General features: G+C 34.3%; 1 protein-coding gene across 1 annotated transcript; it reads right to left on the bottom strand.

The window, feature by feature from the left end:
• LOC143235392 (putative aquaporin-12A) lies at positions 1-7,417 on the bottom strand. Its single transcript, XM_076473506.1, has 4 exons — positions 7,385-7,417; positions 3,689-3,773; positions 657-795; positions 1-494 (listed from the first exon to the last, which is right to left on the bottom strand). Exons 2-4 carry the CDS (start codon positions 3,758-3,760, stop codon positions 313-315), a joined length of 393 nt encoding a protein of 130 aa, XP_076329621.1. The 5' UTR covers positions 3,761-3,773; positions 7,385-7,417; the 3' UTR covers positions 1-312.
• Positions 7,418-17,076: the final 9,659 nt, after the last annotated feature.

Below are 17,076 nucleotides of genomic sequence, written 5' to 3'. Positions count from 1 at the left end.
CCATTGTTTTTATCATTTTATTTCTAAAATAATACACCTTCACGTAAGAGAAATGGACTATTTTTTTTCTTATCCAGAAATCCGGGTAATTCAAGAAAAGAAAACCATTATCTGTTAAAAGTGTGAAAGCAAATACAATGTATCTTAAATATTGAACGTGAACTCAATCAGGATCCATTATTATTAAACTTCAGCCCCATGGTGGTTCAGCAGCAAACTCGAGGGCTTATGACACCAAAATTCGGGGCTGGATTCAAGCAGTGAGCACAGCACACCGTAACAGGTTTGTGCTTTACAATAAACAAGTAAAGTCTAAGTCTCTTCCTGTTTTGTAACTTCCTCTAGTGTTTGATGAAGTAATCTAGCAACCAGTCCACCAAGAAAAGCTCCAATCCAGTAAACGACAATGTGTTCCATAAATGTGTTACCATGGCAACCAAGTGTTAAGGCGGACGCTAAGATGGGGTTAAAAAATCCTCCCGTTGTACTGAGAGCTGGAATACAAATGGAGAGTAAAGTATTGGTATTTGAAATGCATTTTCACTATTTTTTACACTCGTCGATAAATGTTAGAAATTAATTATGTATGGAGATGAATCTCGTTCTCAGGATTAAACGAGTAGTTTATTTTTTTACTCACAGTACGGTCCTCTCACCTCCTAACGATAAAACCGCAGTAGTGATGGAGTTGGCGACACCAGCTGTTCTTACATCCCACTTTCTAGATTGAAGCGACATCAGCCGGCTGACGAAAGTAATAAAACCTTCAATCAAGGCACCACATAGCACAGTTACCTAAATACAAGTGAAAAAAATCCGATTGAAAGTCCATCACGTGTCGACTTATACATACATAGGTCAAAAAACTTCATCATACAGTGTAGATATGTCTGATGTTCAGGGTGAGAAGTTAAACTAGTGTTAGAGTTTTTACAGTTTCAATATTCTTGCTTCAACACTTCTTGTGGTACTAAAACTTTCTGTATTATTACAGCTAGCTATGTTACGCATATATCTATCCCCACTTGTCTTCATTAACATTTTATAATTATTATGCTCGTTTGTTTCCATTTCATTAGCTATATTTTTATACACAATCAAAACCAAGCGGAAGAAGCACCTATACTTGATTCAGTTTCATTACTCATTAGAATCTCTACGAACCTACATGAAATCTAATTACAAACCCAAAGTAGCGCATTCGCTGCACACACGCTAGTATCCTTTTCGGTATAAGAAATGGAATAATTTGGATCCCAGACAGACGAGTGCTGTGAAATAATTAGAGCAAGAAGTTTCGTTGTGTTTTGTTTTCGTCTGGAAAAGTCACTTACTTACTTAGATGAAAATTAGTTGAAATAGTGTAATTTTGATTCACTACATAAACAAGTATAGAGGAATTTATGTGGCTTTATTGTTACAGTTAGCTTTAGTTTTGTCCAGCCAATAGTGAAATACCCATCGTGGCAGAGCGGTATGTCTGCAGACTTACACTGCTAGAAACCTGGTTTCAATACCCATGATGGGCAGAGCACAGGTAGTCCATTGTGTAGCTTTGTACTTAGTAATTCACGAATTGAGAGTTATAGGAAAATAACTGTCAGCGATGTAATGAGACGCGTCGTTCTTGTAACCATCATTCCAGGAAAATAACTGTCAGCGATGGAATGAGACGCGTCGTTCTTGTAACCATCATTCCAGGAGAATAACTGTCAGCGATGGAATGAGACGCGTCGTTCTTGTAACCATCATTCCAGGAAAATAACTGTCAGCGATGGAATGAGACGCGTCGTTCTTGTAACCATCATTCCAGGAAAATAACTGTCAGTGATGGAATGAGACGCGTCGTTCTTGTAACCATCATTCCAGGTCATATTAACGAATATCACATACTCAAAACGTCAAAATAAATAAATCATTTTAAACTACAATTTATCAAAATCTCTCGTCAAGAACAATTATTTGAATTCCTTCAACACGTAAAAAGTGTGTCACAAAAAATCAAATTGTGATCACAGTAGAGATTGTTAGTTGCTACGCAAACCAAGGTTTGAGGTGGTTAAGCACCTCGCTGCGTCTTCAAATGGTAATAAAAAGGTTTAAAAGTGGTAAATAAAAACTTCTGAATAAGGTAGCATACAATCGTTTACTGCAGCTGCTCCCAAATCATGTAAATCTTGAAACAGTATTTAAATAAAAAAACAAACAAAAACGGTTGCATGAGATCCTGCTGTAAGGAAAACAGTCACCAAAATGCCTTGTTGCTATCAGATTATATTCCGACTGGTTCCCTGATAAATGTCATCCTTCGTATTATATATCAGGAAATAGTTGTCACCGACTGCGTACTACAGGCTCATTTACTCATAAACACCACGTGAACAGAACAAAAACACCAAACTTTATTGAGAATAAAACTGATTATTAGCGTTTGACACTTCGAGCATTGCACGAGATATTATTTGCCACCATTCTGTAAAATATTATAATGTTTACCTCATTTGCGTTTATACCTACAAATGTTGTTGTTGTGGAACAGTTTTGGTCATTTGTGGTTTAACATCTTTCTTCGTTATTGTCTATATCTTTGCCGCTAAGGAGTTTAGTATACCATGTGTATTAACAAATCTTCTGCAGGACATGATCTCGAAGACACTGTCACAGGGAAGTTTTGCACATCTTATTGCATAATATTAACAATTATTTTCTTAAGCTTCTAGACCTGAAGAATTTTCCTGCTATTGTACGCACAAATCACGTGGCATGTGATAAAAGAAATGTCACCACCGTAAAGCTTTGGCAGATATTTATTATAGATTATTTGTTATTAAGTGCAAAGCTATATAGTAGGCTGACTATCCTCGTTAAGCCTACTTTAGGGATCAAGTTTGGAGTTTTATCGGTATGAGCCTTCTAACTTAAAGTTAGGCCTTCAAAGGAGGTTTACTGTAGACATGATATCTAGGTTTTACAACTGAAATAACTTTAAAATAGCACTTGTAGAAAACCAACAACACTTAATACCATTTCAATTTTGCGTTTAAAACTTAAATGGAACGGAAGAGAATAAAAAAGTATATAATAGTTGTTCCTTGAATTAAAATTAAATTTTACTATAAATATTATTGTCTGCCATTCAGTCGATATAATTTTAGGAAAGACAACTTGGCCAACGAAATAGAGGTTTTCTATCGAAAATTATTTTTTAGATTAGGCTTAACTCGGTTTTTCTTAACATGGCGCTTACACAACTTCTCCGTCAATTTCTCCGTTTCAAAGTTTGTTTGTTTGTTTTTGAATTTCACACAAAGCTACACGAGAGCTATCTGCGCTAGCCATCCCTAACTTTGCAGTGTAAAACTAGAGGAAAGGCAGCTTGTCATCACCACCTGGGATACTCTTTTACCAACAAATAGTGGGATTGACCATAATATTATAACGCTTCCACGGCTGGGAGGGCGAGAATTTTAGTGCGAAGGGATTCGAACCCGCAACCATCAAACTTACGAGTCGAGTGCCTTAACCACCTGGCGATGCCGGGCTTGTAAATAATCAGACATATTCAGTTATAATCTTTGAAAAGGTAAAAGTTGTTAAAACATTTTACATCTTATATTTTAAAAAAGAATTTCAAATAGTTAAAGAAACGTATTGTTTGAAACTTATATTACAACGTAGTAATATAAACCTTTAGTCCTGCTTTGCAAACTTGAGTTGTGTGAAAGACACGATGCTCTGATATTAGATGAAAGGACCACATTAGCTTTGTGTACCTGAAAACAAAATTGGAAATTTTAATCAAAGTTTGAGTGAGATTAATCACTCCATGAGAGAGAACAACATATTTTAAATCAACTGAAATATATTACGGCGCCCTGGTGGCTGTCTCTTCTTACTCAACTATTTCCGTTTCTACCTGGTTACATGATCTATACTGTAGTTTGTTTTTCGCATAAAAAAATAACTGAGAGCAAAAAAAAACAAAAACGTGTGAATCAAAGTTCCGGACAATTCGAATCACACAGTTGTACGATTTATTTTAGACTGTTCATAAACAAACAACTTTAATTACAAATTAAATTAAAACCAAATTTACTTATAATTATATTACTGGAGAAACAAACTTTAATTAATAATGAATATAAAATATATTACATTTTAAATTAATAAATTCCATTTTGAAAACTAGTTGTGGTCGACATGAGAATAATTTTTGGTCGTTGTTAAACCCAACCTGCATAATGGTTATCTGGTCTGTTCCCATCGCGAGGATCGATCACTCATTTTAGCCTTATAAGCAGTGAAGCAATAACTCCTCAGAGAGCGTTATAAAAGAAAATTAGGTGAAATGTTATTTAGGTATTCAGATTCAAAAGACATTTCATATTTTACAAATAAAATCAGATATTTCGTAACTAATACTAAAATAAATTGTAAATACCACAGACATAGATATTGAGTTTAGTACCACTAATAAATGTAAGTTGATATTTTCTGGTATTTTTTGTCCTTGTTTATAATGTGAAATGCGAATACTTTGTTTGACATTTTTCGATTCTCTTACAAAATATATCGTAACAAACGATTAGATGCATAATAGTTTTTGAAGAGGTTATAAAAACTCCGTTTAAATTATGTATCGATCTACAATAATTAATTACACGTTTCCGTAGTTACAGTGGTTTAGTCTCGTATTTACAACGTTTCGTGCTAGGGTAAGTAATTCATGTTTACATTGAACTCCCGCCAATCATCTGTGTTTACAGCGATCTCGTGCTAGTGCAAGTTATAGTATGAAATGTTCATATTTTAGGGTGGAGTCAGTTAGGTATTCTTTTATATGCAAAAACGGCTTTGTGCGAAATTCCAAAACAAACAAACAAACAAACTGAACAAAAAATTAACTTCAAAGTAGTGAAATAATAATCAGTGATGTCGAGAAACCCACTTGTTGAGAAATTTATATGCAAAAACGGCTCGTTTGGGTTGAGAAAATATTTTACATAGAAGAGCGAACAACGTTTCGACCTTCTTCGGTCATCGTCAGGTTCAGTTTGTGAATTTTGAATTTGTCACGAAAACTGTTTACTTAATTAATCCTTTTACGTTTTACAAACTAAATCACTTTGATGGGACGCTAGCTATATTTAAGATCTCAGGAAGTTATAAACAAGATTCACTGAAAGGAGATTTTATTAGGATATTACTTAAAATCGGGATGAACCTTCTTCCAGGTTGAACTTGGTATGACGGACACTCTATAGACTTCTGGTTGTTATTTTGTTCATTTGTAATAAATATTTCGAGGACTCTAGGTCCGAAACGAGTTCATAGTTGTCTCGCATGGGACAGTGCATGTTCAAACAAGATATTAAGACAACAATCGAATGGAGATAATTTGATCGTGTTGGCCAAGGAAGAGCTACTTTTATATCCTGCTGTCAGATATAAATATGGAGCGGTCACCAAAGTAGGTACTTTCTAATTATCTAACCTTCTAGAAAAATCGAAAGACCTCACTTCTGTCATGATGTTGTAACCCACAGTATACAACATGGTCATTAAATACTCAAAGTTTGCGCTTTAAGCATAACGAAACTACAGTTGTCGGCTTCCATGCGGCAGTTTTTAATGTCTTTCGCATCGCGCGCTTGCAGATTGTTGACTTTCCAAGAAATAATTTATGACACAATCCGACATCTGTTTAAATTTACATGTCTGTTTAATCATGTATCACAAGTCAGTTGGAACAAAGTCTGGCGTTTATTTTAGTTTATAAGCATGCTCAACCTTATGACAGATATTTCAGAACAGACGACTTTTAAAATAATCTTTAATAATGGCGCAGATTCTAAACAATAACTCATTATCATATCCCTTTCTATACAAATAAACAGAATGACACGAGTGTGTGTATAAAAAGTGACCAATTAATGTACGACTTTCAAGGTTTCTTTATATATTTGTATTGATATATTTTGAAACATTTGAAAAATTGAATGTATATGATATAAGATGTTGCTCAAAAAACACACATCATAAAAAACAATTATAACAACAAAACGTATATTTTTTGTGTGCGATACAAGTCATTTTATACGGCTGATCAGTATCTTAAAGCCAAGGGGCTGAAGTGGTTAAACAAGAACTTTATCCCACTACCACTCATTCTCAGACACTTGACGCTTACCTGTGTAACGAACATTTTATAACTGCATGGGATCGTTCCGAAACATATCCCATAATATCTTAACTGAACAAATTATTTATCAACTATTTACTTGTGGCTTTGAAGAAAAACAGAATTTAAAAAATTGTATATATTTTATTAATTCCGCCTTGGCGCTTGTTTGTTTGTTTTGAATTGCGCGAAAAGCTACACTAGGGCTAATTCAGCAGTGTAACATTAGAGGGAAGACAGCTAGTCATCACCGCCCACCGCTAACTCTTGGGCTACTCATTTACCAACGAATAGTGGGATTGACCGTCACATTATAACGCCCCACGTCTGAAAGGGTAAGCATGTTTGGTGTGACAGGAATTCGAACCCGCGACCCTCAGATTGCGAGTCGAGTGCCTAAACACCTGGCCATGCCGGGTTGCCCTCCTCGGCGCATGTGTAACAAACAGTTTTTCACCTTCACCATTCTGAAAAAAAAGTCATTGTTCTATTACTTTACTCAGTTTGATAATTACTTACGTATTTCTCATTAAGTTTAATTCCTTTAAAGTGAAATGTTTTCTATTATTCCGATTTACTTCCAGAACTTATGACTAAAAAGAAATTTTGAAAACACAGAAACAAAGAAAAATATTTAAATAAAGGTAATTAAAATATATATTATTATTTCAGTAAATTTACGGACTTAAATGCTAAAATTCGGGGCTCGATTCCCCGTCGTGGACACAGCAGATAGCCCCATGTGGCTTTGCTGTAAAATAAATATTAAAATATTTTCTTTACATTTTATTTTCAAATTGATAAGATCTAATAGTCTTATTATGTTGGCCCGGCATGGCCTAGCGCGTAAGGCGTGCGACTCGTAATCCGAGGGTCGCGGGTTCGCGCCCGCGTCGCGCTAAACATGCTCGCCCTCCCAGCCGTGGGGGTGTATAATGTGACGGTCAATCCCACTATTCGTTGGTAAAAGAGTAGCCCAAGAGTTGGCGGTGGGTGGTGATGACTAGCTGCCTTCCCTCTAGTCTTACACTGCTAAATTAGGGACGGCTAGCACAGATAGCCCTCGAGTAGCTTTGTGCGAAATTCAAAAACAAACAAACAAACAAACTTATTATAAATGCCAAAAAAAAACACGATAAACATGAATTAAAACGACAGATTTCTTGTCTACTATTAATATATGAATAAAATATGAAACCTTACCTAACTGAGTAAATTCCCCCCCCAGAATTTGACCAACTAATTTCCTTGTTATGTCACCAGATGGCACCGGACATCTAAGTACGTAGTCTTCAACGGGACAGCAGAGACAAGCCTCAGTATCTTCAAATACTTGATACCACCAATAACTTAATAAAGTCAGGGTTAGTCCTAACGCAACATAGCCTTGGCGTTCGTAGACTACACCTGATGGTTAATTATAATCAGAAAAAAAGAATCAGTATAAGTGATATTGTATGTTTGTCTGTCCACTAACTAACTTCTTGTACATTATTTGATCAATCACCATCAAACTTGGCGATTACTACGGTCTCTAGACACTTAGAGACATGAAGAGGTAAAATTCCCACCAAGTGTCCCACAAAAATGTAACGTAAAACCCATTTTTAGATTTTAATTCAGTTTGTCTTCGTGTTACGTTCCTTTCAGTAACACTCAATATTTATCGCTGCCTACCAACAAAACTAACAACTGTTACCCGAAATATGAGGTTGACTAAATCTCATCAAAACGTCGTACATTTATAACAAAACTTTCCTTTATATGATCAAGCTGTCTCAAAACGTTTATTTTTCCTCAAAGTGGGTTTATCGTTATCAACTTTTCAACTTAACACCATGCAACTTTTAAGAATTATGTGATAACCGCTAAAATTATACACTAATAGTTACATTTAAATCGCAAAATAGCTTTGCTTATTAGAAGAAGAGAAAATATTTCAGTCTAATCCTTCCCAATAATCTACAGCAATTTGTTTTACTATCTAGGACAAACTTAGGAAAAGTATTTTGAATACAAGCACTGATAATCTGGATAATTTCGAAAAAACTGAAACAAAATCTATATTATTTTAAAACTAATTAAAAAAAACTCAGAATTTTAGATAAAGATGAATATTAATATAAAACGAGTCTTCATTTATGTAGGAGAATCACTTGAAATAGAGTAATAAACGCGGTAGATGTTAGTTTCAGACGAGTATTCAGAACTTAGGCCTAAGGTAGTTTAGGCGTTCGGCTCGTGACCTGACGGTAGCGGATTTCTATCTCTGTCACCAAACCACAGAACTTTCTTGGCACAAGAAAAAATACAAACAGCATGTATAACAGTAATCCAAACAACGAAACAAAATTCTATTGAACGCAAATGTTCTTGACCTATGCGAGGCGATTATATAATTGATCTTACTGATCAAGGACTCAGATAGCCTTAGTAAGGTGTTTGTTACCTGTTTTATATCAGGTGTGGATCGAGATATTAATAATACGATTAATGTTATAGATTTTAGTAACATTTCTGTTTTGTCAAACTTCTGCTAAAAGCAAATAAATATACTTTTACCTAATTCTGCGTAGCCGCTACAGAGTTCTAAAGTCGAAACAAGTTCTGCCACCAGAAGGCGTATGTGTGAAGGCACGATAGCAAACGTCACATTCCGCATAATCTTGAAGAAAACAACGTTGAATAATAACACAGAGTACGGAACGAAGGCCTCGGGCACAGGAACGAACATTACTTAGTTTATTCTGAAAACCAAACATGAAATTAGAAATAAATAAATACTTAGATTATTATGTTCGTCGTAAGATATTTAACCTAGTTATAATTTTGGAAAATGTAACTAAACTGTAGTTTAAAAGAAAATATTCACATGACGTACATGTGGTCCTGGGGTGAGGATAAACGTGTTGTCTACTTACAAAACACAGAACCCTCGATTAGTTTTCAGATTTGATCATTGTTCCTGCACAACTGTGTGACAACGCTCTTTGGTGATGGGACGGTTTGTGTATTGTTATTGTTGGTTTTTTCTTTTTGAATTTCGCGCAAAGCTACACGATGGCTATCTGCTCTAGCCGTCCTTAATTTAGCAGTGTAAGACTAGAGGGAAGGCAGCTAGTCATCACCACCCACCGCCAACTCTTGGGCTACTCTTTTACCAACGAATAGTGGGATTGACTGTCACATTATAACGCCCCCACGGCTGAAAGGGTGAGCATATTTGGTGCGACGGAAATTCGAACCCGCGACCCTCGGATTACGAGTCTAATGCCTTAACCTCCTGGCCATGCTGGGCCCAGACTACAAGGGCGTCAGCTAGTTAACACCACAACTCTTGAACTACCCTTTTTTATCAGCGAACAGTGGAATTGGCCGTAAAATTATATCGATCCACGGCTAAAAGGGCGAACATGTTCGGTGACGAGAATTCGATCCCGTGATTGCGTGTTGGAACGAAAGTACAAATTGCCAGATGTGTTAAAAATGTTGGAACCCTGACAAACACAGAATTCGGTGGCAACTCATTCAGTGGAATATTCAAGAATATTCAATCAGACGAAATGCTGGTATATTAAATAGCCGACAAGGTCGCCATATGTCAATAGAAGGTTCGCTACCCCACGCAATAACGGCCATCATTAATGGTCATTAGGATTCGATAGTAGGCTATCAGTGGACTCAGTATAAACTTTACGTTACTGGCGGGAGCGATCATAGTGAACAAAAAATAAACAAATTTCATGAATTTATCTTATTTTGTTCATGATGGTGAGAAACCCACTTGAAATAAAAATGTATTCTCAAAACGCTGTTCTGTACTTTATTTCAATGAAAGTTTTAATACCCGTACCAGCTGTCTTGAAAATACATTATCCTGAGTTGAAAAACCCAGCGTCCTACTATTGATCGTTCGGACATTTGTCGAAATTACTTGTAGCAGTAACACCAACAGCCTGACAAAAAACTTTTACATTAAACCCTAAAAATAAATAAAACTTAGTAATACTAAAGAAAATAAAATCATACTGGAGACATAAAATAATAAATGTTTGTTAAACGGCTTTCTTAGCCCTTTATAATGACTTGCTAAAGCTTATTTTTGGGAAGCGATTTCCTTATCTCTGGCTCTCTTGTATAATTTCTTGGATAAAATATAAATAAAAGTTGTCCGCCTGACGGGGTTTTCCCAGTTAAAGTCATCTAAATCAAGTTTAAATGAAATTGTTGTATTTTCATGAGACAACTGTTTAAAATAATCAACTCTCCTGTAAGGTGAATAAATGTAGACTAAATATCCCCACCCCGGTCTTATGATCTTTTGTGTATATAACAACTTTAGTGAAGTTATTTCTGTTCTGAGGGAGGTTAGGAATTCTTTAATATTTCTGGCCTAAGATCAGTGGAAGAGATATATCATTAATATACAACTTTAGAAAAATACGAAGTTTATAGCCCTTTCCATCAGCTTGTTTGTTTTTGTTGTTAAGTGCAAAATTACACAACAGGTTGTCTGTGTTGTTCTTACCAAGGATATGGGTAGCCCGGATTTTAGTATCGTAATCCTTCAGCCTTACAGTTAAGCCACTGGTGGAGATAAAGAGGTAACTAACGGCAGGGGTCCTCAGAATGTGAAACTTACAGAACAAACATTTTCTTAGAGTGAAAAACGTTACCATGTTCCTTACTGTATTTTAAGCCTAACGTGTCCGATTCATAGTTTATTAGAATGTTGTTTCCTTACGGTTTTTTTTTTTTGTTTTTTTTTTTATTATTCATGGTTTATTAGAATCTTAATTATTGTGTACATTTTAGTTCAGTGCATTGTTAATTAGCATATCTACCAACTTTGTCTATACGACTAAACAATTAAACGTAATGCACACAATAACTATTCCACTGAAAAGAAAAGAAAACTTCTCGAAGCATTAGGAAACGAATGTCAAAGTTATCTGTGGTGCGATCAACTAAGTGGAACGTAATTTATAGTTGTTTTTTAACTTAGTAACAGTAATTTACATATAATTTTAATACAACAGGAGACATGTTGGTATTTTTAAAATGTCACATTCGTTAAAGTAAACTTTGAAAACCTTATTGTCAAAATATCCTCTTAAACTAATTTCATCCAACACGTGCGAAGGTAACACTCATTCCAAAAGCCAATCGTCCTGTTAGAAAAAGAACGCTGTCAGCTATGACTCCTGTCCTATAAAGCATCCCCCTAAAAAAAAACAAAAGACCATCAATACTACCAATTTCATTAACAATCTTATGCACTTCAATCAAATTCCTTTTTTCTAGAGACAACAGTTTCAGAGATCTTCACCTGTTCTCGTATAATAAATCCAAGGTGTTATCCCTTCTCCAATATTTTTTTCCAGGGATTCTGTGCATTTTTAAGACAATTATGACCTAACTAATAACCTGTACAGTGAACTAGTATTATGTATATAACTTAAAATCCTATTTGCCCTGTTACTAACAACAACATGGTTGGTTGGTTTGAAAGACTGATCAACTATGACACCAAGATATTTCTAGTTCACAGCTCCGTTAACCCTCAAACGGCTGTCACCATTTGATGCTGCTACCTACAACATTCTCGATGTTTTAGGGTTAAGGTTATTCTCATCATAACTGTCTAGTTAGAAATAGGATTTATTCAGTTAGAAACTAAAAACGTGAGCTGTCTGTTCAAACGAAAATTTTGATCTGGAACGTCCTTCAAATCTTCACGTCACAAACGAAAAGTAAAGCCGAAAACAATTTGTTAATTGATAAAACTCAAAACACATGGAAAGGAAACAAAATGTTAACTGTTTTAAATTATATTACCCTTGTAAGGTTTATTACTCTGTTTTGATCAGTCAGAAAATGGTTAAGATGCATTTCTTTAACTTCAGTTTTGTGACACTACTTTCCATTGTCATGTTGTTCTTCAAACCACATCATTCCACTATACTCTAAGCCAAATAATTTTCTACAGTACTTCTACAATTTTCTGATCATTGTTTTTTTTCACTATAACACCTCCCGGCTCAGTACGTGGTTTCTGCACCATGATGTCGTTTTAAAACGGATTTCTTTACTTTGTTTACACTGAAAGTTTGAAAACAATTTCTTTAGTTATTCTCTGACGCTTGCATTTCCATTATCGACTCCAGTTTAAAACTTCAAATCATATCTTACTATCATCTGCATTCCATGTTCCACTTGGTAATTCATCCTTTCCGGTATCTTTCAAAAACGTTCTTAAAATTGTTAAATATATGCACACCGATACAGTATGACCACCTACCCTCAACAATTCGCGCCACTGTATCGATCATGTATGAACAGTAAGCTGAAAGGGCGAACTAACCTACTGACAGTACCATTGTATCGACCTCTAAGAATTCTGCGTTGTTAGAACTGGTGGTTTTATTACGTTCCCATCTAGAAAAAACAATCGCCACAAAATGAACCAACAATTTTATCCCAAATTATATACCTTCTCGACATCTGTAAAACCATACTTGAATATTTGATTTATTTCTTATAAATAAAACAATTAGCGACAAAATTATATCAATTAAATTAATCCTAAGTCTTAACTCCCTAACTCTAGTATACGAATTTAATATTAAGAGCGTCTATACGCTAATTGATAGCAAATTCACTCGGAAATTCTTAAAAAAACAAACAAATATTACCAATAGGCCTAACCAATTCTTGGTTCAACTTGCCTTCGACGAGGTAAATTTGTTAATGGAAACACTGGTAGTTTTAAAACGTTTCGAATACGCCCCTCTCCCCAGTGGCATAGAGGTATGTCTTCGAACTTACAATAGTAAAAGTCCGGGTTCCGATACTCGTGGTGGACAGAGCACACACAGCCCATCGTGTAGATTTGTGCTTAATTACAAATAAACAGCCTCGGATATCTAACTTATATAATATAATCAACTCAGTACACTAGTTTAAGATGTTTTCATTATCAAATTTTGTTGTATTATAGACATGTATCAGTGATAATAACAAACATCGAAAAAGTTCATTTTTCTCATGATACAGGACTTCGTATCGTTTACATATTTATTCAAACTACAATTTAAAGTTTCATTACAAGGTGAACATGTATAAGAAAACGAACTCTGTCTTCACTTAAGACAGCAAATTCTACTTTTCTTTTGTTATGGTTTTCTTTACCGTTCACTCATTATTCATTTTACCATTTAGTTCAGTCATAAATTTTAATTATATTAAAGCATTAACTCGCCTTCTAGCTACAACACATTGAAACTGACACAATCTTCCCCTATCTTTTGCGCACACATCTTAATATTGTGAAAACTATGCAAATTAGCTAGTCTCATGAGCTGTAAACTCGTGTTCTAAGCAGTAAATAAAGAACCTCTTTTTGATCTTAAATAAATTAGTTCACGAAATATAGTTAAAATTTGTCAATATTGTTATTGATTCTGAGAAGATGGTTTAATTTTGGAATATTGCGTCCTTTCCGTGTCTTTTTTCCTTCCGATTCTCTTTAAGTTACTAACAATATTAACATCAATATTTATGTTTTATCGTCCACTAACGTTTGAATTAAGTTCTTACTACGTACGGACTTACTAACATCAATTTGTTTTTGTTTTACAAGTTATAACACTTGTTACAATTATTTGAAAGTCTTAGTTCAGATTTCTGTTGTTGTTACAGTTTAAGAAATTGTTGTTTCTACCCTTGTTGCAGTGGTGTTTTTAGTCCGTTATATTTTCAATCACAAAACTGTAAAAATAAAAAATAACTAAACACTTTTTTGAAAGAAAAAAGGTTAAAGTTTAAAATCTGTAGTTTAAATTAATATAACAAATAAGTTATTATTTTCTAATTAAAGTTCTTTTGTTTCTTAAATCTATGGTTAAATTGTTTTGTTTTCTAACGAGTTAACATCAAAACGAGTCTAAAATCATCATTAAGATATTTTAACGTTAAAACTAAAATTTATTAAAATAAAAAAAACAAAAGTTCGACACCTTAATTTTTTAAATGCTTTACTTACTTTGTCCTGAATAACCTTGATATTTGTTTAAGTTTCATAACGACACTTGAATTTAAGGTACACTTAAAATAAACAATACCTTTGCACCCCTATTTATTAAACATCTAGCCTACTAACGGTTTTAAATTAAAAATTTATGGAAGCGTCAAAACGATCAAATAAAGTATTTTCAAATATTAAAATTTCGTTTCATTATAATTCCAATATAGAAAAAAATAAAAACAAACAAATAACAACAGTTTAAATTGATTTGTTAAAATATTTATAATAACACAAATAAAATATTTAAAAAATCTTTCTGGGAGGGGACAATTTTCCGAATTTCTAACTGGACGTAACTCGACTCTTATTCCCAAATTCAGTTCTCTAACATACAATTTTACACAAATAGAACATTCAAAATAAATTACGTTATTATTCCTGCAATCAAAATAATTTTCAAAATTTTGAGTTTTTTTTCGTTGTGGAATTCCAATAAAAAAATAAAAATCTTTACAAAATGTTTACATGATTGAAATGACGTTTCTTTAAATTTTAGTTCAAAGACGTTAAAAGGCCAGATGTTTAACAGATGTGAATGGAGGAGTATCGGCGCTCATCTTAGATGTACCTTAAAGTGTAGTATTAGTAAGCCTAATCACAATCACGGAACATAAATTTGTGGCTACTATGGAGGGAGTTTAAAAATACTACATCATCCGTTAATTCTGAAATAAAACAGAAATTAGTGTCAGTTAGAGAAATATCGCTTACACAGATAATGAAGAATATGGAGCCAACTACGATTGTGTTTAATAACAATAACTAAAAGGTGCCGACTTACGGTGTGTTTGTTGAACTGAATTTTCTCTGATTGAACGGTTTGAATGGTTGTTAAACATTGAGAACAAAGCTTGGAGATTACATCAGTGGAATAAAAAATTGGACATTTATCGAAGACTTAAAACGTTCTTTTGGAAATAGGTAACATAAAACAGAAATTAAAATAATTTAACTTAAGCTACCCAAGCCATTATTTGATAAACTTGTGTCTGTTTATAACAGGCGAGCCGCTAGACCGATTTTCACCAAATCTAGCACGTATAATTTTAGGGTTACAGAGGGAGTAATCTTTTGTATGTTTTCCCCGTGCGTTGAATGGATACCTCAACTAGTATTAAATAGGAATACTTACCCCGAAAGGCTAGTCTTATATCCCCAAACTAGATGACATGGAACAGCGTGTTTTAAACATCAAGAAAACTCTATGAAGTAGCCCTTATAACTCGACACCATCTCTGTCGCTAACTAGATGTATTAAATACTGATTGGACCATCGTCCAAATGACGCCAGTATGGCGGCAACACAAAGGACGAGGCGCCGTCGTTCCGAAAGAGCGCTATCTGTATTTTATTTTTTATGTATATGTTTCGTCTGCTGCATTAAATACATTATTTTCTTTTGATTATTATCAAATTTCGAATGTCTAAAGATATCCGCTCTGTCTGTGATTTTGAACAATTGACTAGATGGGATAAAGACAATCGGAATCAACCAATAACCTTGCTAAGTGATTGATTATCATGCTTATAATGCAACCACAGGCATAAAGTGAGGGAATATTTTGTGTATCGCAAAAAATCGAACCCGGCCTCCTAACTTCGACATCGAGAGCGTCCTCTACCATAGGGTCAACGCACACCCTTCCTTTGCTTTATTCAGTGAAATCTCATTTCTTTAAAATATCTGGTTGAGGTTTTACATTGAATTTGTGAAATTTGACAATAATATTTCTCCTTTAAGAAGAGTTTTTATCAGTTCTCTAATCATAAGGTAACCGTGTTCATTATACACTATTTTTAATCACCAAGAATTCTTCTACTTTGTTGTAAGTGTTGCACACTCCAGTTAATTAAACATTTTGCTAAAAAATTGTTCCCCATTCAGAATGATAAAATTTGGTGTTAATGGATACGTCATACTTAAGAGTTATTATATAGTCACCCTGAAAAGCTTAGATGTTGTTAATTACATCTTATCATGTGTTTTATTAACCACTCAATCTGATAAATATTGGTGTTAATCATTACGTCATAGTATGGAGTTCTTATGTACTTCGGTGTCGCTATCGGAAAAACACACATTCACAAACACGTTATATTGAGTTATGTGCTAGAAAAAGCGTGTTAAAATGTGTAGATTTAATTATTTCAACACAGTTATGGCTGGTACACTAAAATTTGTTTGTTTTGTTTTGAATTTCGCGCAAAGCCACTCGTGAGCTATCTGCGCTTGCCTTCCCTAATTTAACAGTGTAAGACTAGAGGGAAGGCAGCTAGTCATCACCACCCACCGCCAACTCTTGGGCTACTCTTTTCCCAACGAATAGTGGGATTGACTGTAATATTATAACGCCCCCACGGGTGAAAGGGGCAAGCATGTTTGTTGCCACAGGGACTCGAACCCGCGACCCTCAGATGACGAGTAGAACGCCTTAATCCACCTGGCTATGCCAACACTAAAATATGATAAAACAAATACTATACTTCAGCAAAAGTCTTGTCTGTTTTCTTAAAACATTTACATGGATTGAGATTTACAAACGGCGACGTTAATAAATGACTAGTATTTGTCTAAATGTTAAAAAGAGCTCATTTCACAAGGTATTATGGGTAACGTTATTTTGTAGCTAGCGGGTTATAAGACTCTTAATTGAAAATTTAGTTGATTTTAAATTTTAATTAATGACTTAAAATTTGGTTCAAGAATATGGTTCTTATTAAAATAACGATGATTAAGATAAAATTTTGCTTTGTTAAATTCTGCAAAATATCTAACGCCTTGTGTTAACAAAGCAGACGAAAGGTGAAA

The sequence above is a fragment of the Tachypleus tridentatus genome, chromosome 12 (assembly GCF_004210375.1).
Source record: "Tachypleus tridentatus isolate NWPU-2018 chromosome 12, ASM421037v1, whole genome shotgun sequence".
Lineage (NCBI taxonomy): Eukaryota > Metazoa > Arthropoda > Merostomata > Xiphosura > Limulidae > Tachypleus > Tachypleus tridentatus.
Note: the sequence above shows the minus strand (reverse complement) of the source record. Positions and strands in the feature narration are given on the sequence as shown.

Coding starts and splice junctions, on each gene's coding strand:
- LOC143235392 (XM_076473506.1), bottom strand. CDS start 3,760: ATGTGGTCCTTTCATCTAATATCAGAGCATCGTGTCTTTCACACAACT. Junction 796..3,688: donor TTTGCAAAGCAGGACTAAAG/GTTTATATTACT, acceptor ACTTGTATTTAG/GTAACTGTGCTATGTGGTGC. Junction 495..656: donor TGCGGTTTTATCGTTAGGAG/GTGAGAGGACCG, acceptor TTTGTATTCCAG/CTCTCAGTACAACGGGAGGA.